Source organism: Trachurus trachurus (assembly GCF_905171665.1).
Source record: "Trachurus trachurus genome assembly, chromosome: 14".
NCBI classification, from domain to species: Eukaryota; Metazoa; Chordata; class Actinopteri; order Carangiformes; family Carangidae; genus Trachurus; species Trachurus trachurus.
The window spans coordinates 24,238,332-24,262,186 of NC_139903.1; the positions used below are offsets into that span (position 1 = coordinate 24,238,332).

At 43.2% G+C, this 23,855-nt stretch overlaps 1 protein-coding gene across 1 annotated transcript in view; it reads right to left on the minus strand.

Moving 5' to 3' along the window:
- Positions 1-311: 311 nt before the first annotated feature.
- The window catches only part of frem2a (FRAS1 related extracellular matrix 2a), a gene marked incomplete at both ends in the record, with an annotated part of 60,874 nt that continues 37,330 nt past the window's right edge, over positions 312-23,855 (minus strand). The window contains 20 exons of the mRNA XM_083986574.1: positions 312-860; positions 1,305-1,451; positions 1,744-1,931; positions 2,900-3,026; positions 3,127-3,261; positions 3,358-3,485; positions 3,600-3,725; positions 3,825-4,017; positions 7,262-7,593; positions 8,008-8,139; positions 9,522-9,825; positions 10,635-10,793; positions 11,298-11,428; positions 12,637-12,819; positions 12,984-13,148; positions 13,534-13,731; positions 15,050-15,259; positions 15,391-15,540; positions 20,612-20,863; positions 22,471-22,596. Of these exons, the coding sequence (XP_083842700.1) occupies positions 312-860; positions 1,305-1,451; positions 1,744-1,931; positions 2,900-3,026; positions 3,127-3,261; positions 3,358-3,485; positions 3,600-3,725; positions 3,825-4,017; positions 7,262-7,593; positions 8,008-8,139; positions 9,522-9,825; positions 10,635-10,793; positions 11,298-11,428; positions 12,637-12,819; positions 12,984-13,148; positions 13,534-13,731; positions 15,050-15,259; positions 15,391-15,540; positions 20,612-20,863; positions 22,471-22,596 (3,935 nt within the window). The remainder of the gene's footprint in view (positions 861-1,304; positions 1,452-1,743; positions 1,932-2,899; positions 3,027-3,126; positions 3,262-3,357; positions 3,486-3,599; positions 3,726-3,824; positions 4,018-7,261; positions 7,594-8,007; positions 8,140-9,521; positions 9,826-10,634; positions 10,794-11,297; positions 11,429-12,636; positions 12,820-12,983; positions 13,149-13,533; positions 13,732-15,049; positions 15,260-15,390; positions 15,541-20,611; positions 20,864-22,470; positions 22,597-23,855) is intronic.

The window sequence follows — 23,855 nt, forward strand, 5'->3', positions numbered from 1 at the left end:
GCAGCACAAGTTGGAATGTAAAGTGAGGACAGTGTACGATAGACTGTTGTGCTGTTTTCTGTTGCAGTGATCAAGGTGCCTAATGGATCCAATACTGTAGAAATCCCCCCTCAATAACAGGCACATACATACACACACACATACGCACACACCAAATAAACGCATATGATCAATCTCAGATTTTTGGTGTTATGAAAGTAATTTAATACCAGTTAAAAATTTAGAAAAAAAAGAAAATCCAAAATTTTCTATAAAAGCTCCCACATCCTCCTCATCCCTTTGTCCATCTGTCCATGCATGCATCCGTTTGCTCAGACCTCCGAGCTGTTGTGGCAGTCTTGCATCCTCACCACCAACATGGGCTCCGTGCTGATGGAGCCTTTCACCACCTCCTGCACCCCCTCCCTCCAGCCCTCCTTGACATCCTTCTGTCTGGATCGGAGCACGAGCACGACGATGACGGTGATGAGGACAGTCAGCAGCACCCCCACCAGCGCCCCCACCACAGTCACCAGGCCCTCCTCTCCCTCCTCCGCGTTCAGCTCGCTGGGCTCCGGCCTGTCCACGAACACGTCATCCGGCCCCGCCGCCCGTCGCTTGGCTCGGTCCAGAGCGATGTGCATGATGTTGGTGCCGCGGCTGTTTTCCGCCCCGATGTCCTCGGCGACCTCGGGGACGTCGTCGCCGGCCGACCTCCTGGGGCGCCGACCTTTGCCGCTGGAGGATGCCGGGACCAGATCGCTGCTGGAGGAAACCAAGGAGTGGTACTCCAGGCTGCGCTTCCCAATGCCTCTGTTAGCGTTCTCTTTGGAGCGGACTGTGTAAATGGTGTGAATGTACCACTCACGGCCTGCAGCAACCTGAGAAATACACACGATTATGATTATGCAGAATAATCTTACAGTAGAATTAGATTCAGTTTACAAAATGAATGAAATTTGAAAGACAACAGAAAGCAAACCAAATTGGTCCCTAAATTAGCACATTATGAATCATCTATAGTAAAATAATAATAATATAAATTGGCAGCTGCCGGTGCTAAATTGACTCATTAGACTCATCATGGAAATCAGTGTGCTTTAACAGCCTGAATTTATTTGGTGATTAAAAAGACAATAAATTCCTGTTTGGCATCATCAGTCACAGCGAAACATACTGTAGATCTCATTGCTGTTCTGCTTCACCATTGTATCTCACAATAGCTATTTTTTTGGCAGGGTAAAATCTCTTGTGACAAAAGAAGCTGCTGGGTCACAATCAAAATAAAAGTCATTGGCTTTGAGGAAGAGAAACATATAGTATACCTGGAACATGGCTGTGGAGTCCACTCTGAAGCCATCAGAGCCTGGCTGTCTGACAAGAGACATGGCTGAAGGATCGTCCAATGCCAGCACAGCATTAAAACTCACATCACCGAAACCTTGTGCCTGAGTCTCTGGCTGGGCCTTGTCCTGATGGAGGAGTGGAGTAGGTTAGAATAAGGGGAAAAAAATAGAAAGCGTTACGTGTAGATTGAAAAATATCACTAAGGTGGAACTTCACACATTTGTTCAGAAATTATCACATAAAAGAAACTGTACTATTGACAATTTCTTGGTTGCTCTGCAGGCTAACACCTCACGATGCTAATTAAGACTTCTCTTCCTCTGAAAGCTTTCCCTCTGATGCTTTGCCACCACATCTCTTTGCATCCATCTGTGTACAGAAACTGCGACATTACTGTAGAAACCTGAATGTACTCACGAGTATCTTAAATCTGTAGAGCAAAGAAGGAGAGTCAGCCAGGCAGCCAAATTCGAACTTGGTTGGGTTGTACTTTGGCACATATCCATCAGCGCCGGTGCAGAGGAACACCTTCTCTATGCTGCAGAAGAAAGAGTCTCCCAGATTCTGCACGGGGTCCACCATCACACGGCCATAGATGGTATCACCTGAGATAAGAGATTCAACACATTTAGAAATATAAAGAGAATACTGAGAGGACTGATAGGAGTTTATTATTCAATATCTTATTTATCTTTACCCAACATTCAGGTCCAGTCTAAGCAGAAAATTCATTGAGGAAACAACAAAAACTAAATTCATATTTGCATCTACATTTGATGTGGTTTTCCAGGTTTGACTCTTAAGACGGTACACCTGTAAAACTGAATGCTTTTAGCCTCGAATCTCATGATGTTATGAGTTATTTTAAAGGGATAGTTCAATGTTATAAGACAGAGTTGTTTTCGACATAAATTCATGCAAAACTGCTGATGCGCGTTCCCGTCAGGAGCAGTCTTTAGGCAAGCAGTCTCTGCATTTGCCTCGAAAACAACTCTGTCTCATAATGTTCCGTTATTATCTCATAGGGTGGTGAATGTACAGGTCACAACTTGTCCACCAGAGCGTTTTGGAGTTGTGTATTTGATGAGTTTGATGAGGGAAACCAAGAAATCCCATTAGCCTCCGTAGTGTAGCTCTGAGCAGCTTGCGGCTCTGCTCCGCCGTTCTAAAAATAGCTTGCACCGACAATTAAAGGTAACTAACCTACTCCTAAAACTGTAGGGATTATGGCAACGGGCCAATTTGCCAAAATGTTGAACTATCCCTTTAAGCACTATGACAGTTTAACTTTAACTGCTGTAGTGCTCACTGTGATGGATTAGCTACAAGTTTGTCAAGTAAGACTTGAATCTTGGTCTTTTGACTTTTATACTGTGCCGGTATGAACTTGAAAATAAATGGCTCCTTGAAAAGAAGAAAGAGAGAAAATCACATATTGCAGAACTGACAAAATGATATAAAGGAGCTACCAGCTGTGGAATAAAAAGATCTACAATTATCAGCACGCAGTAATTCTTTAAACCTTCACTGCACAGATGATTGAAGTGGTTAGAGCGAGCCGGAGGTCACTTACCCTCGGAAAAGGCTTCGTCACTCTCCTGACCGAAGCCCATGGAGCCATCGGAGAGCCACAGGCTTCTCTTGGACAACAAGAACATCTGAGTGTTCAGACTGAATTCTACTGCAACCGGGTCGCTCACCTGAGTGTGGGGGACGTAGGTAGTTAGTGGGGGCGATGAAGAAAGAAAGAGAGCCAGTGACTCAGGAAGGAATAGACAAAAACTAAAAGGACTGCCGTACTTGCTGGAATCGGATGTCTAGGTCGAAGGTGACTGGTTCCCTTGGGTTGCAAACAGGAGGAATAGTGTACTCCATATTCTGGGCTGTGGTACAAGGGATCAGCTTCACAGTGTAGGTCCCGGAGTAGTCTCGCACCTGTATGGAGCAGAGGGGACAGATACACGAGGGTCAGGCTCAGGCGTTTCCATTAAAACAAAACAAGAAACAAGCTTTTGATACGACTGTACTTACAGCAAAGTCAGAGGTGAACAGCCACTGCTGCACCGGCTGGTTGTAGGTGGGCTCACTCCTCATTAGGGTGAGGTTAAAGGTCAGGCCTGGGTGGTCCACACTCATCACCATGGATGACATTGAGGTTGCTTATGTGAGGGAGAGAAGTTCATAATAGCAGATATAATGAAAACATATCACCTTTTGAGCAAAGTATCTTTAGTGATTGGTGGATAATATATAGTTACAATAATCAGTCTCACCAGCTCTTTTTATTCTGCCTCCAGAGTGAGACTCCACAAACAGACCCCTGAAACGAGCCTTGGTGCGGAAGTTCACCACCAAGCGTCCCTGTTCATTGATGCGCATGCTGGTCGGATACAAGGCACCTGTCAAAAACACACACACACACACACCAGATTCAACAAAAGACGGTTGTTGAGACTGAGTCCAGAAACACAAACTCTAATATTGTCTTTGAAACTGACCCTGTAGCTCAGCCTGAGGGGGGCTGCCGATGCCGTCCTTCCACAGAATGGCCGTGTCGTACACAAACGTGAGGCGCAGCTCGGACTGCAGGTCAAAGTGCTGCCAGCCGCCCGTTCCCACGGGGGAGTGGAACACATAGGACACGTAAAGAGGCACGCGCAGGGTCACGTAGGACTGCACCAGGTTCAGAACCTGTAAGAACGTGAGCAAGAGACTCGCTGTCAAAATGTCTGAGAGGCAAACATACTGAATGAATTCAACCATCCTTGAACATGTGTTCTGCTTAGCACTGAATAAAAAGCAGCTTCAGGCTCATAATGTTCTCAGGGAACAGAATTCATTATTGACGATGCACCCTGTTTAAAACAACTCCTCAGTAGATACTGTGCCACAGCAGTTGTATTATTCCTTTAAATTAAAGTTGACTGTAGGTCGATGAGCTACAGTATAAAAAGCACTGAGAAGATGTAACACATGAACACACTGTTCTCCTCCACAAGGTGTTTGAACTCACTCCCACTCAGAGCTGTCAAAGATGCATAAAAGTCGTCCTGTGCTGTACCACAGTGGGCAGTGATGTGGGCTTGTGTTGTTCTTTTTTTTTTTACATTAGTTTTAGTTTCCCAAGTATTTGAAAAAACTTGATAATGCCTTTAACATTACTGAAGCCCAACCTCTGAAATATAATTGCATATATGCACAGAATGTAATATTACAGACACCTAAAAATAATTTGATGACATTTACTTTGACATTTGCTTTTGTAGAGATAAAGAAAAAAAATTACATATCTACACATACAACTCAAGGCCTAGGCTTAGGGTAACATGACATTTTAGCCATATCAACATAAAGTCATCCACTAGGGGTCTCTGTTCACCAATGTTATTTCAACAGTTTGATGTGACCTGGAAGATTTGAACTAGGAATGTGGCCACACACAAGTTTTGACAGCACCAGTTTGTCTCATGAACTGAAATTGCACTGAATTATCTTTGTTTGACTTGGAACGTGCAAAAACGTGTCAATTTGCATAGTCAATTACTAAACCCAGAACTGGGCAGGAGATTAACTGGCAAGAGAAGCTAAGAAAAAGCAATTTGGCACATGATGTTTTTGTTACAAAAAAAGAAAAAAATGCAATTCCTAAATCCCCTCATTCCCATCCCTTCTCCAATCAACTATTCTTCATCACTTGAGTTCATACACAGAAACATCCAATCTTACTTCTAGAACATTTCTGACATAACACAAAGCATCACTACATAAAGAGTCTGATTTAATATAATTGCAAACAGAGAGATTCTCCACCAGACGTTAATGTAATTCACTACTCAATTTACCCAAAGTCAAATGAGAAACTTAATGACTATAACCTGAGAGACTAACTACCGACCTGAGGGTCTGAAAAACCCCAAATATTATTTCAACAACCTCCTACTAAAACTGTATCCTGACTGGAACAGGGAGAACAAATACAGTAGCTGTTCACCCTGAGGTTGTGGAGAACAAGATGTTTTGAAATTTCATCATCTAAACTTCTTTGTGTTGAACCTTTTAATCTTAGATCTGCATGCACTCCCAGGACTAAGAAAAAGAAGGGAAAAAAATGTTTTATACTTTTAGCTTAAATGAATGATTTTGTCTTTTGTTCATTGGAGGTCAAGGAGTTGTGATTATTCCTGTCCTCTTTGATTTGTGCGCCCCGCTGGAGCTACAAGGTTGTGACTTCTTCTCTGGTTATTTATTTCTGGCATGAGAAATTCTAGGTTTGTACTTGTATAAACACAGTTTGTACTTTTACAAAGCGAGAGACTGTGTGAATAAAATCTGTGAGCAAACAATATCAGTAGTGAGGATACACACACAAAAAAAAACTTTATATAGACATCTCAGTGCTCAATCCCAGACAAGTGTGTAACCCTGAGATTTCAAGAACAAACATTGACCCTGGTTTTACACCTGAATTTGACTGGACAAAAACAGACCAATCACAAAGCACTGTGCAAGAAGAAGTGATTTTCATTAATTTAAAGACACAAGGCAGAAGCCTGTGTGGAAAACTTTCAGGATCATCGTCATCCCCAGGGTAGCGAAGTACCTGATCTCTGATTCTGCACTGATTCGGTGCTTTGTGATTGGACTGTTAATATCCAATCAAATTCAGATGTAGAAATAGGGTCAATGTTTGCACTGGTGAGAGCTTTATACAATCTTCTACTCTTTATCTGAATACGGTTTTTTTTTCCACAAAAGCACTTTTTCAGAGTGTGTCTGTATGACCTCGCCACTGATATCATTCACTCACAGACTATATTCACTGATTGTGAATACAAATCATTTCCACACACGCACAAACCTTGTTGTTCTCCTTTTGTTGTTCAGATTTGTACTACAACCTCAGAATTACTTGTAAACCTCTTTTTTATGACCTCAAACACTTTTTGGCCCTCATTTGAGCCCATAGCAGTGACAGTGTGACAGTGATCTCCCTTAATGAAGTGGAGGTCTGGTGGATGACAGGTATCATGGGTAACTATGTGTGCATGGGGCTCGCGCTGTGACTGGGCACAAGTACATCAATTTTTCATTTCTTCTTTATCTCCCCGTCTCCTACACACACACACACGCACACATACACATACACACTCAGCAGTCTGATCAGCAACAAGCTTGTAGATCAAAGGCTGAAGGAACACAAAAGAGCAGCAGGACATGAGCAGGGGAGCAAGGGTCTGTTTCCTAATGCACAAAAACAACAAGAGGCAGGAGAATACTGGAGCTGCGAACGCAAATAACATCTGAGACATGTGTTGCGATGATGCAAAAAACAGCAAATATCTACTGGAAGTTTGTTACCAGCTAACTGATGACGGCACAGCAAAACTTAGCCACTTGATGTCCAACTTCTCCAGTGAAAGAGAAACTGTACAAAGCCGCCTGATAGATGCTGTAGGTCAGACTTCTGTCTTTAACGTTGACAGGATGTTGGTACACTACAGATGTCCAGCGCTCCAAAATAAATTGTTTTTTCTCTCATGGTTTCACAGGATCTAAGCTTTAAAGCTCCGTATTGATAGCAGTGCTAAAGCGCTAGAGGAGCAGCTGGGAACACTTTGTTTGAGTGTATATTTTTGTACACATGCGAGTGTGTGCACTGTAGCTAAAAGATGCCAATCACATGGCAGGATGTAGAGCTGGCAAACACACACACACACACACACACACACACACAATGAATGACATGCAGGCAAACAGATATGGTGCCGCTCTGTCTGGGGCTGTAAATAAGCTAAATATACAGACAGAAACACACACAGGTGGACACAAACATCCTGAGGCGAACAGGCAGGCAGATGTACATACAAAGCCTCGATTGGAATTTATAAGTTGTGAACGTAGGTACACAGAAACACACAAAAACACACACACACACCTGTCCATCAGTGCCTATGGTGCCTCCGCAGTCGGTGAGCAGCTCAGACATGTGGTAGTAGCTGGTGAACTCCCAGAGACAGGCTTCCAGGTTGAGGTTTTTGTAGAAGCGCAGCGTGCTGTTCCCCCGCAGAGGGCCGCTGAACTGATAGGGGGCCGCGTCTCCCATGCTCTCGGGGCTGCGCGTCGAAGCGGTGATGAAGCCGTAACCGGTGCTGACCTCGCCGAAGTCCAGCAAGTTGGAACAGCGGTGGTTTCCGACCCGGGTTCCATCGGGACTGAGCGTCAGGTCGAAGTTCATGAGCGGGCGAGTGGAGATTACCGGGAGCATGCCTTCAGAGCAGAGAGAGAGAGAGAGAGATGATGATGATGTGATCCTGAACATGTCCAGCTATACCTTTGATACGTGAACTGAGAGAAATGATTACTTCAGAAACTAAGCAAAGAAATAGTCCAGCAAAGAGGGCAAAAGTAATGAAAAGAAAAGCAGGGGAGCAACGGGAGTAAAAAAAAATGAAGGAGGAAACCTGGAGGAGGTGAGGCAGAAGGAAACTGATTAAAAATCAAGAAGGGAATGTTAAGTAGCGGGTGTGCTGGAGGGTTTTCTACAGCGGGGTTCGATACAACCCGGCGAGATCTATATTCTGGCTGTCACGCTCCTGAGGATCCCCAGACGTGAATATTACACACACTACATTACACTTCACTTCATCTGTGGTACGAGTCCTGCCTCCAGCTCCTACCCACCATCTATGTGAGGCATGGTGACAGTCACTTTGATGAGGTTGGGATGTTTCGGGTCGTCTGCTCCAGTGTAGCGCAGCTTGGCAGAGAAAGGCTCGGCGCCGACGGTCCCCATCTTACGCGGTTGACACATACCTTTATAAGACAAAGGAGAGGAGAGAGAGAGAGTGTGAACAGACTGAACGCCTGCGATGGGATCAACAGCTGGTTACTTATGTGCTAAATCCTCCTCTTAGTCATTTCAAATTGCTTTACATACTGTTAACTTCATTTCCTGCCTGAGCTAATCACACAGTCAGGATGTGATTTCCATATTTCTAAGAACACCTCGCGACCACCTCACACAAAGAGTCTGAAGTTGTTGCTTTCAGGGTTTGTAGGTGGAGAGAGTGCAGCATACTGAATGAAGCAGCACAGAGACAGAAAAGAACTTTCTTTCTTTCTTTCTTTCTTTCTTTCTTTCTTTCTTTCTTTCTTTCTTTCTTTCTTTCTTTCTTTCTTTCTCCATTTTAGAAAAAGAGCGAGAGCCCCGACACTTCATCAAAGCACAAAGCTTGTGGCAGCACTGGGTTATTATCAGGGCTATTGTGAGCAATGGAAATGGCCTCTCTCCTTATAATTTCCTAAATGGTTCACAAGAATTTCTTTGGCCTTTCAGCAAATTTACTGAATTACTGCTCTTAAGCACAAATATGATGTATTTTACTTTGAGTTGCATTTCTTTCTTTTCAGAGCGAGAGATTACATCCACGTCATAAGCTGGTCTTTTACAGTATGGTGCATTGTTACTAGGGCTGTCAGTTGATTAAAGTATATAATGAGCGTCTTGAGTTAATGAGGATTCATTGTAAATTAATCACATACTTTTTATCTATTCAAACTGTTCCTCAAAGGGAAGTGTTTAGTAATGGATAAAGATGCTTTCTGTATACAAATGTAGGCTAAACTTTATCATGCATCAAGCAGAAACAATGATAAATCGAATCCAGTAACCCTCAAAGGCCTCACTGCATTAGATATAAAAACATATGGGGGTCAAAGGTCATTATAACAGTGCATGTGTTAATTGCATTAAAAGGGGTGATGCATTATCAGGTTAAATTTGACAGCTCTAATTACTACAGATATATATCAACCCCAACAGAAAAAAACCCACTTGTGTGTTAATGCCTCAGAAAAAACAGTTCAATAGAATGATAATAATACTCACACTTATGTAATTTGGGATTTTACATGTAATGGAGTATTTATACATTGTGGTAGAAGAAGCCTGTTGTCTGTCTGACTGTTGTTTGTCACAAGTGTATTTCTCTTTTAACAAGTCTGTTACACAACTACACTGTATAGTAGGTTCTGTTCATACAAATAAACTATTCCTGAACCTTTACAATGCAAAATGAAAACAAAATGTTTTCAATAGTAATCACAACATGAGGACAAATCTGTGTTTAATCCGCTCCCCTAGAAAACTGGAAACATAAGACCTAGGAGACAGATGTTCATTCTTCTGTCCTCACCTTCCTCCTGGCTGACGGTGACAATGGGGCTGCTGAGCTCTAACCCTTCATCCCCGTTTGAATTAACAGCCCTAGCAGCGCACTGCACCCTGGAGCCTGCCTGGAAGTAGACTGAGTCCAGTGTGATCATCTTGGAGGAGGTAAAGAAGGTGTCAAAGTCCACCTCCCTCATGGGGCTGGTGACGCCATCGGGGCCAGCTGGGGCACTGATGAGCCAGCGGTAGCGGGTCAAGGTGTTGTTGATGTGCTCGCTGACACAGATAGAGCCCGTCTTGTCGTAGTCTGGGTATTTTGTGTTGCAAGCCTGGAGGACGGATAAGGAATATAGTAGGAGTGGGCGGATGGGCAGGGACAGCAGAGGGATGGGAGAGATACAGCAGATGCCGGAGGAAAAAAGAAGAGAGAGAGAGATAAAGAGTACAGATGGGTGAGCAACTGTTGCCAAGGAAATCCAGATGTTTCAGAGTGTTACGTTTCTCTGTTTGAATTCTTAAAAACTGCTTCTTTTATAATTAGAAATACAGAGATAAGGCATGGAGGCGTTAGCTTTGAAATGTTCCACTGGATTTAAACCTGTTGACACGGCGCCTCCCTGTGCAGCATTCAGCACTTCAATTTGACAAGACTACTTCATTTTGTCTTCCCAGGGAACCTCCTACACAGCTGACCACAACACCGAGAAAACAAACACACACACACACACACACACACACACACTAAAAGCTCCAGCCACATGTAGCATTCACCTGAGAATCTAATGACTTAACACATCAGGAAAATCCATTTAAGTGTCTGACTGAGCCTGTATTCAAGAGTGGTTTTCCTGTGGGTGAAAGCACGAGGACTGTGGCCTACTAAAGTGCGTAATGTGTCTTTTAAGGACAGACTCCGGAAGGACAGTTTCACTTTGGCCTGAAGAAAAGTATGGATCCTGGAGGATAACAACGTGCCCTCTCCGCTCCCGGAGGATGTGGGTCCTCATTAGGTCTGGCTTCCTCATTATACAGTAAGACTACAGTACCAGGCTGCAGAGTTACCTGGTGTTGCTACTAAAGTGCACAGCTGATGCCAGATCAGTTCAAAAGACGTGTTGAAATCTAGAGTCTGACTTACCGTCACACAGATGACGGGGTAGCCGGCGGGTGGGTGGAGGTTGTCCGGTGTCCTGGCAACGTTGTCGTAATGGAGCAGAGACACCACATGAGGCAGAGAGGGGAAGGTGACGTCTGCCATGCTGTTGGTCTCCTCGATGTAAACTATCACTTTAGTTACCTGTTAGGCAAAAAAAATAAAAATAAAAAAAGGTGAGGTGAGCCTAATGAGAACTACTCACTCAGACACAGTGAATCGCTATTAATGGGATGACAGGAGTAACCACAGAGCACGATGTGTTTACAGTCTCATAGTCGTGGCTGGTTCCTGGCTTCTCTCATTTTTCTCTGTCTCTGTCTCTTTTCTTCTGCTTGCTGAACTTTTTTTCCCCCCTCCTCTTAAGTAATCTATTATTTATCGTGAAATGTTTTCATCACTTTCGGCTCCAACTACAGTAAAGTGCTGCTGTTGTCTGGGCTGGGAAACTCGTGTAAAAGAGATCCCCGATCTCAGGGGGACTGACCTGGATAAATATGGGTCAAATCAGGAAATAATAAAAAAAAAAATATATTTTTTTTATCTCTTTACTTTTTCATCAGGCTGGAATCCAATAACTGTCTGTGTGGGGTTTTTGTGCGAGTGCGTTTGCTGCGTGATGGTTGTGAGGCATGAGGAACAACTGACCTGAGTTTCAGCCACCATGTTTTCATCCGGCTTCAGGTGGAGAGTAAAGGCTTCCCTCATCTCTCTGATGCCGTCGAACAGCACCTCCACCTCCACCACATGTTCCTTATCCCCCTGTTTAAACTCAATGTCTGAGCACACACACACACACACACACACACACACACACACACACACACACACACACACACACACACACACACACACACACACACACCAGAAAAAGGCAGTTTGAAATGTGTCTCATTAACTGTACAAAAAGCAAGAACAGATCATAATAAAGTGTCTGGCAAATTGGAGACTTTTTGGTGGTGAACTTTTTTTTTTTGAGATGTCAGAGAAAAGTTTTGTTGAGTTTAGTTTTTCCACAAAAGAAGAAAAGAAAGGCCCCAGTTTAGCCCGAATCATGTTTTATTGCTAGAGAGGAATATATCACTTGGCTAAAAAGCAGCACATGCAGGTCTCTATTTGCATACTGCCAAAGGTGGTCCATCTCCTTGCATGGAAAGTAATAGAGCTTTACATTAGAACTGTGCTGCGCTGAGAAAATACTGCACGAAATGAGAAATTCAACGCTGAATGATTCAAAACTGCTGGGAGATTTGCACTATTTGAACGGCAGGGCCGGGCAGGTATGATTTGAATAGACTCAATGTAATTCACATAAATATTTCAAGGCTTGATTAAGCGGAGAAAAGGTTCACTGCACTAAAAGGCGAGAGGATAGAGAGGAAGATTTCACCCTGCTGACAAAGCATGTAGAATACTGAAATTCAATCAAAGATTACACAACCTTCCACTGGACTATAGAAGAAATAATCTCCCCCCATTTGGAATGAAATTAGAAATCAATGACCCTGGCCCCAATAAACCCCTCCCATATGCCCCTTTTCATTAGCTTAACATTCCTATAGGGAGCCTTGTCTCACACTTGTCAAAACTATATTAGCTTCTACAAATGTATAGCGGGAATGTATTAGGATATCTGCAAGCAGTAAGAACAAAGGTGATCTGTCTCGCCACTAGTGGAGCCGCAGTGTGATACATCGACGAGTGGGTTCCTGAATTATTTGTATCATATGTAGGAAGAAAAACTTTTCAGTGCAAATTACTTTTATTCATTCAAACCATGCTGGTGATTTAAAGTTTTGGAGTCAGTTAGGAAACTCTTGTGAAGATCCAATGCGCCTGATGTTTTTTGTCAAGGTCACATTACTGTTGCATTCTAATTAAAAGTGCAGATTGATTTGAAAAGGTCTGCTCTGTTTCTCCCCAATTACTCCATTGAAATGTCAGAGTGAACTGGAGGAGCCTTCAGATGATGGTGTGGAGAGTTTACCTTGAGACACGGGGTAGTAGTCCTCTCCTGACACAGCAGAGCCGTCCTTGGTGTGAACGCGGACCACCGACACCTTCGATGTGTCGCCCACTCGTACCACAGGGACCCTCACAGTTGCCACGGTGCCGGCCTCTTTTGGTTCGCTAACACTAAACTTGTTTTCCAAGAAACGGATGATGGATTCTGAAGTAAAAAAAAAAAAAAAAAAAAAAGGACAAAGATATAATTAAATGCAAACAAGCAGTTTATTCTTGACTTGATTTCGTTATGACTGAACAGTTAGACATTAAAACCATACATAAGAGAAAGAAATATGTTTTATTTCTGACTTCTTCCATTTCACTTACTGTCAGCCGTGTCCTTGATTTTCACCAGGGTCTCATTCAGAGCTCCTAATGATGCTCCAAACTGGGAGTCGCTCTTCGGGTGGCCCAATACCAACCGAAGCTCCTCTCCCTCTTCATACAGCGTGTCATCAACCAGTGACAGAACGCACGGCTTCTCCACCTCGCCTAGGGTGAACAGCAAGATGACAGGACATGTTAAAAAATTTAAGGTGGAAGAAAGAATAGAATAAGTTTGACAATTATTCATTTTTTTCTGCTTCTTCTGTATTTGCTCAGGTACTCTAGAGGTTCTTGGAATCCGTTAAAATAAATGCACTGACAGTGACAGCATAGTGAGTAAAGGTGTGGAACAGTTACACTTGCAAACCTTAGTGATATCTGCAAGGCACTGTTGATCTTGCAAAAAATGTGTGACACAGAGCTGAAAATTTGTGATTGAGCTGTTTATTTGATTAAGATTAAGGTGTCAGCTTTCATGTTAAGATACTTTTAAATAAAACAAAAGAAGACAAAGACAAAATTTGGTGTGCTTGTGTGATTACTGAAGTACCTGGTAAGAAAGTGATGATAGATGCATCCGTGTTTGGCCGTTCGTCAAAGTCGGAGGCAACCTGAGCGGAGCCCTGACGGGTGTAACAGCGAACAGTGGATTTGTGTCTGATGTCACCGCTGCGATAGACTGTCACAGCGATCTGACCGTCGCTCTCCTCTCCAGAGTACACCGGCTCACGGAACTGGACCTTTGGCACTGTCAATCAACGGGAGAGCTCAATCATCATGAGTGACAAAGGCAGTAATAACGTCCTCCATGCTGTTTGGCCTGAGGTTAACTGGATGAACTGATTTCATGAAGCAAATACAATAACACTGTCAACAACAGGAACTGAACTGTTGAGTTCAATTGTGTAGGAGTGTAAAGAAACACCGAGCTAGAGAGAAAAGATTCTCAGACATTACAACTCTAGTGTAGTTTTCAACAGTGTTACTACTACTGTACTTACTACTGATTTTTTTTTTTTTAAGTAATCATGGTTACCAGTGACTTCTCTCTAAAGTAACTGAGTTATTAAACTGAATTACTACATCATCAAAGCAACTAATTACCAGCAAAAGTAAATTGTGTTACTTTTTTATAAAATGCTCAAATATGTCAAATTACTTGGACTGGCCCCCCCTAACACCCTAATCTCTGTCACTGTGTCGTGGAGCCAGCCTGTGCGAAGGAATACTGAGTAAGTTGGTTAGTTCCAGATAAACAGATTTTATGGACAAAAAAAGTTGTTCCTAACGTACACTCTAACAGGTGTATTATTTAGTGACGGGACTTTTGAGTTAAGTAACGGCGAGTGGCAGCACATTTTATTGTCAGTAACGGTAACAGGGTTAGCTATAATGGGGGAAGCAGTAACTTTTGTGATTACTCGTTACTGAAAAAAAGTATCACTGGTTTTCAACCACTTACCACAGGGGCTTCTACTTTCAATAGAAACAAAAAACTTTATTGATATAGCACATCTGGGACAAAATGGTAAATGGTCTGTATTTTATATAGCGCTTTACTATGCCTGAACGATACCCAAAGCGCTTTACAGTACATCACATTCACCCATTCACACACACATTCACACACAAAAGGTATTGAACATGTAAAAAAAAGAATCTACAGTCATGCTAGGCTCTAGATGCTGGGAGGCCCCGTCAGTGCTTTGAGCTTAATGCGAGCAAACATCTTTAATGCTAGTGGCAGCATGCTAACATTTACTAGTTAGCACTGAAGCTGAGGCTCATGGGAAACATAAATCACCACATTAATTAATTGAATTTCTGATCAAACAGTGGTGCTGGATGAGAAGTCTAATCATCATATCTACTGATATTAAAGGCTAATGGTGGCATTAGTTCTGGGGCGTCATAGGCTCCATCACTAAATTTCATGGCATGCTTCCTCTAGGGATCGCCAAATACTGGGGTCATTCTCTGGGACCCATAAATGTCCAAATGTAGCAGCTGTCCATACCAACACTGCCCTCCCTGTAGCCATGGCGCCAGAATGTCAAACCACTTACAGTCAGACACTGAGTCGTTGATGAAGACTGTAGCCTTGTCAGGATCTCCCAGGATGCCCTGCACTGGCATACGCAGGACAAGCTCAAAGTGCTCAGTCCCCTCCAGCTCCGGCTGTCCCAGGTCATCCAGGATGGTGACCTTGAACGTCTGCATGCTGACCCCCGGGGCGAAGTCCAGGTTACGACTGATGCCCACGTAGTCGATACCAGCTGGAGGAAGGAGGGGACAGAGAGTGTGATGTCAGAAGAATGAGGAGAAGCTAAACAGAGATGGTTTAATGTGTAAATTCAATCATTTCTAATCAGTCCCAAGCAGCACTCGCTCGGCCGTTTGATCTCACCCTCTGCGGAGACCGGCTCAGCCTTGCGAGAGCGGACGATGACGGTGCCGGTCTTGGACAGATCGGTTCCCGTCCTCCACACTTTGACCTCCACATATCCATCGCTCTCGTCCACATGATACTCCAGCTCTCCAAAGTAAAAGACTGGAGCTGGGAAGCACAGAAAGCAAAAAAAGAAAGGGAAATAAATACATTGGCAGCACTTTGTAATTCCTCCATAATCTTGTTTATTCTGCACAATGGGTTCATCGTTTCCCTTGATGTTCCAACTTATGATCCTGCCCAGTTTTGTTTGTTGATGCAGTTTTGCTGTGTTCGGCTTCCTGCCACAAACTTCCAGACTGTCTGACATATAAAATACTTACATACAGATTAAAGCCTCCTTTGATCAGTGCATATCTGTGCACAGGTGATCTGTTAGTCGTCTCATGTTGCTTTGAAATATCAACACCTTTTAACTGGTCCTCCACTTCATATGACTCACCTGTATCATTTTACCTCGTTTTACCTTTTCCTCAGTGTTAATGGTGTTTGTCTTCCCTTCTTATGCATGCACCTGTGGTAACATTAGACCTGTCAGCACCCACCCGCACTCTGACATGATTCATTTGTAAGGGCCAGCGGCCGGACACAGAGGTCAAACAGCGACGGCCCATTAGTCTGAGGTAAATCCACAGGGAAGCGCGACCTCTTAACCTTTCCTGACCTTTCGTCCGACCTCGTAGTTATCATTCTTTGTTAGCGCTGTTCTCACAGAAACCACTGAGTATTTTCAACGAGGAAAAAAAAAAGATGAAGTTAGCACTGGAAAACAATATGTATGTGTGTGTGTGTGTGTGTGTGAGAGAGAGAGAGTCAGAGAGAAAGCGGCCCCCTAGACTGCTCAAAGGCTTGTTTGAACTGGCATTGTTTCCTGAGGCAGCAAAGTGGAAGCATCCAATGTGTATTTGACAGCTTCATCTCTGGCAACCCAAGCCCCCCCACCGCAAACACATCCACACACACACCTCCCCCCATCCCTGTCAAGTCCATAAAACTGACAGAATAAAAGTACCTCTGTCTCCATTTTAAGATGCCTCTCTCTCTCTCTCTCTCTCTCTCTCTCTCTCTCTCTCTCTCTCTCTCTCTCTCTCTCTCTCTCTCTCTCTCTCTCTCTCTCTTTTCCTCCCTCATTCAGTTGCTTTCTTATATTCTGGCATATAATCCAAAAATAGCCCTGCGTTATTATCATTTTTTGGTGTCATGATCAAACACTTCAGCAGTCGAGAGGTAGTTTTTTTTTCTGAATACTACTTCACTGATATATTAAATTTCATATCTTATTTATATACTTTAACTGGGCCAGATAAGAAAAGCTAAGCACAGTCTTCATAGCGCCAGGACTGAGGAAAATTACTGCAGTTACATTTTGACTCTAAACTTGAACAATATCGAGTGAGCATCTTACATCAATGGCAGCCTCTCCATCTAAAGACTTGTTTCCTCAGTGCATCTGTCTTTCTTTCTCTTACCTTTTTCCTCCCACACAGCCAGCCTCACCTCGCAGTAGCGCTGGTTTGTAATGCAAATAGACTTTATTTGCACAGTGGCAGTGGTAAAAAGAGGATTACAGATTGTGTGGGTGGGTTAAAAACATCTGACCAGATGTAAACAATGTGAAGACTGACAACTGTTTCCTTTTTAATACTTCTATTGATTATTTCCGTTGTGTCGAGATGTGCTTCAATAATAATAATAAGATCACAAACATGTTTCTTTCAATGCTCAGAGAGGAAACGTCTGCTCATGTGCTAATGTACACACGTCTGCGCCTGGGACGACAAATTCTTGACACCATGAGAACGAGCTGAGTGATGAGTGATGAGTGAGAGCCGCATCCTCTCTTCCCTCAGGGGGCAAAGCCGGTGGTTTAGCACTGTGAAGTGTGTGTGAGGGCTGGGGAAGGTGTAAAGCCAAATTGTGATAATTACTGTGTGCGGTTGTCTGTAGCCATTTGTGTGTCACTGCAACTTTAAACACCGTTTATAAGACATTCTCAGCTGTCCTCTTAAGAAGGGCCCCGCTTTTTTTGGAGTGAGCCCACATATAAGACCTTACAAGCTTCTGTAAATACTACACAGGAGGATGAGGTGCTTTTATTTTTCATACTCTTCTCATCAGCATGTGAGGTTGAAAGTCATAAATCTAAGATGCGAGAAAATTCATATAAAAAACATTATTTATGTTCATGTCTGCAGAATTTTCTCTAATATTAGCTTCTTGTCACACAGTGAACAGTTGTTTCTACTCAGGGCTTTGAAAAACTGACATAATAATAATGTTGATTGTTCCTATTATTATTTTTTTTTTTTCATTTTAAAACTCACTTTTCTATTTTTTTTCAACAGGAGGCAAAATTAATGCAGGAAAGAACTGTGAGAGAAGAGACTCGCTGCTTATATGCTAATTGTGGACATGTGGTGCAAGATGGCATGTATGTAAAACAGTCGAAATTTGTAATTGAAATGACTTGGTTCGACAAAGGAATGTGTTGTTATACAATAACAATAGGGGAGACAAACTATGATACAATCTCCCTCCAGCAAGTGGAAAATAACAGCAGTTTGTATTTATACCCAGGGCATAACGTACAAAGTGGTGAGTAAATCTGCTGCATCGGGAGTGTGATCAACTGTAAGCCTGCCCTAATATTTTCAGGAAATACTCCGAGCTAATCTACAATTCTACAAACTGTGCTGTGGCAATATTGTAGCCGACTGAGAGAGCCGGAGCGTCCTCTCTCCTTGGCAGGGTACAAGGAGATGACAACACTCACTTTGAGTCAGGGTGTGCAGCCATGCGGATCGCAGCACACAGGGAGACAGGTACTGTAGAGTTTAATCTGATAAAGTACTAAATCTAGCAGACACCCCTGGGCCTTTTTTTTTTTTTTTTTTTTTTTTACAGCTAAAGTGAGGGGAAAGAGTGAATGTGTGGGAGAGGGGAGAGGAAAGGAGTAGTCGTGTGGGGGGAAATGGATGGAAGGAGAACAGCAGACTGAACTTGACTTTGACCTGGGGGAAGGAAAAATGGGGCTGAAGAGAGCAACGGCAGTCACTTCCATTCGATGCAGAGCTTGAAGTCTGGTGCGTGCGGACACACAGACACGTGAAAAAAAAAAAAAAACATACATGCACCTGCACACACGAGTAAACACACACAAAGCGCCGTGACTCTCGTTTCACTATTTTTCCTGGGCGACTTGAGGTTGAACTGAAGTGAGGGAGGCTGCGGTTTTGACTGCCTGGGTGCAGGTATTAGAGCACTGGCAGACGGTGTATTATCCTCTGGGAGGCTAAAAATGACACATCATCTCTCAGTGGAGTTGGGCTTTCACAAACACATTTCCATTCCTTTGAACTCAGCACCACGACTGAAGTCTTCTGACAATTTACTAACAATCAGACAGTGTGTCATGCTTTCTTGTTAACTAGCCCCCTGATGCCTCTGCACACACATATTCAATTTGGCGCAATTGTTTGTATCCCTAAATGAGCTCTCAGTTCTGAGTCGCTCATTGTTTTATTTATCCCAGTAGTCTATAGCCTGGCAGCAGCGTGACAGGTCCTCTCTGTCACCGCTCTTTCTGATCCAAACAAATAAAAGAGCTACCAAACATCGGAAAACAGTCATCAACAAATAAAAGTGTTTTCAGGCTGAGGAAACTATAGTTAACTGTAAGTTGCCTTACGTGATACAGTGCGTTGTTTATTTCCGCTTTGATCAGACAGCGTTTTCACCGCTAAGTCCAACTAAATCAAAACTCCTCTCCTCATTCTGCATCTGAGTGTCTGTGAAAAAGTTTATTTTTCTTTCTTCTGTAGTTATTTAAGATTGCAGCTAAATGTAGGCGCTCATTTCCGGCCTCAGACTATGAGCAATAACAAGGTCTGCAGCTATCTAACAAGGTAAGAGAACACATGAACAGAAAGGACAAACAAATAAATTCAGGGCACCTTAGAATTTATACGTTGTAGCCAGTGAAAACAAGCCATTTAATCTTAGTTGGACTAAATGTAGGTCAATTAGACTTTCTTATTTATTTGTTGATGCATCCTCCTCACAACTCATCTTAACATATTAGCTGGCGCTGTGGTGCGTTTAGTGTTACTTGTACTTGACTAACAGGAGGAAACTGGGGCAATTTGTACAGTTTGCATTTTTCTAGTTGGAAGCCAGATCGATAGAGGAGCCCATAAGCCTCTAACAGCCACAGCGTGAGCACGAACAAGAACAGGCCTCCTTCACACTAGTTATTTGGCTTTGATGTAAATTCAACCCCTTTGTTACATGGCCTGGTATTTGTCCCAAATTTATTACACCACCGCTCCCTTCATCATTCATCTCTAGGAGGAACAAAGTATGACTTTTACTGTAACAATCTACGGCATGGCATTTAACAAAAAACCTTGAGCAGAGACATTCAATCTCTTCAAGTCTATAAAGTAAATCAATGCAGAATAGCGGGATGGTGGAGAAAGCCTGTAGATTGGAGTAGGTATTTCCCAGCAGGCCCGTCTCTCCCGAGATAAATCTCAGACATTTCTCTGCCTTTCAGAAGATGTAATCTGCTTTGTCCATATAATGCCACAACGTGATGAAAGCAGACAGTGGACATGTGATAATGTAGTCCCACTGGACTCCTGTGTGACTCTCCACTGTAATTAAAAGCTGAGTGGATGACAGTGTGATGGAGTTTTATTCCATCCGTCTCCTATGGGGTGCAGGGTCCGTGTCAGGGTGCTCTTATCCTACATGTCTCAGCACCCAGCAGCTTCGTAAACAACTTTAATTAAGAGAACTTCTGTGACACTAAAGCTCTTCTGACAAACTTCTAAATGCAGCAGCAAACTCACTCCCACAAACTGTGTTTACATGTAAATGTGTGCTGGCATTTATGCATGTTTTTTTTTTTAACCTTAAGTCCATACACACACACCGAGCAGAAATTAATTAAATCTCCTCAGCTTCTCTTTGGAGGCAAACTGCCTTTCGCAAAGTTCACTATGACCTCTCATCCGTGTGATTTGAGTGCATCATATTCAAGGGAAAGTTTAACCAGAGCTTGATTTTCTCTTTAAAGTTAATCAAACTTTCACAGAAAAAAAAGCAACTAATTACCTACGGATTGACAGACATATGCTGCATCTACGTACATAACATCAGAATCATCAGGCCTTACCGTCGTCCATATCCTCCAAGATGTTGACTCTGGCGGTGGGGTAGTGCATTCCTAGACGGCCCCCGACAGGCAGCGACAGCGTGACGTTGAAGCTCTCGTCTCCCTCGTACAGAGAGTCGTCGATGATCACCACGCGACACTGCTTCTCCCTCTCACCTTTGTCGAAGCGAACGATGCTGCCGTGCTCCTCCGGACGGGAGATGTAGTCGGAGTAGGACAGGACGGTGGTGGGGATGGTTCCTGAGGCGGTTCCTTCAGACGGACCAGGACGAATAGAGGAGAGAGCAGAGTTTAGAGAGAGGGGAAATGAAAAGATGTCCACCATTTAAAACATCTAAATGATTGAAATGATATAATTAAAACATAATGCATTTTGGAAGAGACATCAGAAAACATGAGCACTCAGCTTTTCAAACAGCATATCTTATTTTAGGGAAACTGAGTGATCAGCTTCAGGCATGGGTTTTATGATAGATTCATTGCATTTCATTTTCATATACTTACTCATATTTAATCAAATTTGATGTGAAAAGTGGGATGAGGGATTGATTTGAAAAAAAAAAAATTGAGGGGGCTGAACACACACACAAAACATCTTCATCAGTAAGGCAATGCAACGCCTTTCTTCCCTGCATGCAGTTCAGTATATTTCAGACTGTTCCAGTAGCAGTAATAGCATGTGAAAGCTTGACCTTTAATTACAACGAGCCCATCAGTTCAGTCAGTTTATCTGTTTTAATATCAGAACACAATGGGAGCAGACCACCCCCACAGTGAAACCTGTGTTGTAGCCACTTGTGACATTTAACAACTTCATTAGCCTAATCAGCGAATGCATTATCACTTCACGTGTTGTCTAAATTTATTCCATGGGATTTAAAGGCAGGAGGTGAACATACGGGGCTGAAATCCGCTATTTCTCACCCATTGTCTCACTAACCTGCTGCAAATATGCTACCGAGAGTCATTTGAATTATAACAAAGAGAGCCGAGCTGTTGTGGAGTTCTGCGTGGAGGCTCGTCCTTGATCTGAATTAACCACCGTCAAACTTAAAAGGACACAGCTAATCATGAAACAACTGAGATTAATCTGCTATTTTTTATATTTAGAAAAACACTAGCGTAGCATGAAAAGCTTCTCTTCCAGTGCCCTGCTGTGTTTTTAAAAAGCTCTCCACCATACACATTAATACTATTTGTAAGTTTAGCCAATGCGACGTAGGCGGCATTAGCTGTTTACTTACCAGCCTGCAAAAAAACATTGGGAGCCCAGCATCGAATTTCATTCATTTACTCACCAGGAGCTGTCTCCAGTGGGGGGAAAACAACGGCAGCACAAGCCTGCTGCTCAGAGGACGTATTATAACCTCTTATCTTGTAAACACAACGTTGCCTGAAGCTTTTTGTTCGGCAACAACCGCCACCACTTTCTCCCAGAAAACCTACAAATAGCGCCTTTAATAATAGGTACACCAGCATTAAACTGCCTATTCACAAATGTGAAGGAAAGGTTAACTAACCAGGACACAGTCAGAGAAGAAGCTGCAACTTGCTGTCATTCTCAAATTAATTAACAGGTTTATTAAATGCAGGACCCATAAAAAACAATTAACTCTGAGTTATGATGTGCCTCAGTCAGTAATTTTTGACAACACAGCAGTAAAACTGGATGATGTTTTCAATTATATTCAACCGAGTTTTCAATTATTTAGGTGTGAATATGTGGTTGAAATGTATGCATTGAGCCTTTAAATAACAACTTGAACCATTTTTTTTATAGTTTGACCACTGAGGCAGGGGAAGGCAGAGTTCGCTGAGGATAAACTGGTTAGATGAGGTGAAAAAGGGCCAGGCCATACCCTGCTGTGTGTAGCAGACCACCATGAGCTCCTGGCTGATATCTCCACTGCGGTGCACTGGGATGAACAGCTCGCCTGTATCTTCCTCCACTGAGTGGATCTGTTCAGGGAAGAACACGGTCGACTCTGTTTTTGGGGAGAGAAGAGAACAAATGCGGGGCGTCAGAGGGAGAAAAAAAAACACGGAAAAGGGTAATGATATGTATAACAATCTGCAAAAAAATCCACAGTACATTAGGCAGATACAGGCCTTTGTTCTGGCTCTGCATTAGTGAGCTGCAGCCGATGGTTTTTTTTATTTTTTTCTATTCAGATCTATTGAAGTGGTGGACCTGCAGCGTGCTTATTCATATTCAAAAATAACTCTCCATCACAGTTTTCAGTTTGATGCAGCCAGAGGTGCTCTTCAAAGAGACCCCTGCAGAAGTTTTTTTCTTTTTTTTCTTACTACCCTAGTGTGTCGCAGACAATTACACATGCAAGCCTCCAAGTTCATCCCACAGCAGCCAACCAGCCGGGAGTTTCACACATCGACTGCTCTGTTCACGCGGGGGTCAGCCCAGCCGGCTCTCTCTCTCATTTTCTTTCCCTCCTTCGCCGCCGCCTCTCTCTCCATCTCTGAGAGGAGTTTGTGATTGAGAGAGAGACTTAGGGCCGGTGAAAGCACCATCTATCAAAGCGAAGAACTTACTGGCATTATAGAAACAATAAATGTTGGAGCTATTTTCCACGGACGCACGGGGACCAATAAAAACATAGAGTGGACTGAGCTCTTGCTCGTCCCAGATCTTCTTGTGAGTTCGTTTTCCCCCTTCCCTTGTCTCTCCCCTACCACTCGCCCCTGTCTCTGCTTGCAAGAGAATGAATGAGCGAGCGAGTGATGGGAGCTGCAAGACACTTGTGGATTCCTTGTGCAACAAAAACTAAAAGGCAAAAGCTACAGCATGAAAAAAACACACACACACCAAAAAAAAATGAAATCCCACCAAAAATAGATTTGGACATTTGAGAGAAAGAGATCAACACCTTGAGATGATTCTGTGGGATGAAGTCATCAACATAAAACAATCTTACACACCACAGGAGGGGGCAAACATTTCTCTTCTTTTATGGTAACTCCCTAAATCGTCCTCTCTCCTCTCAATTTTCTCCCCTCTCCTCCATTTCTCCTTTCTGCCGGTGCCCACAATTTGCCGCTCCCTGGGGGGTTCAGGGCTCATAGCAAGGGATTAGGGTCCGCTGCTTACCTATTCCACACACAAACACACATACACACCTCCTCCCCTCACAGCTCTATCACTACCACCTCACACCTTGTTCTTCTAGTGCCTCCAAGTTCACCCACAATTTTTTTTTTCTAAGTCAAGTGGGTCAACTTCACCTCC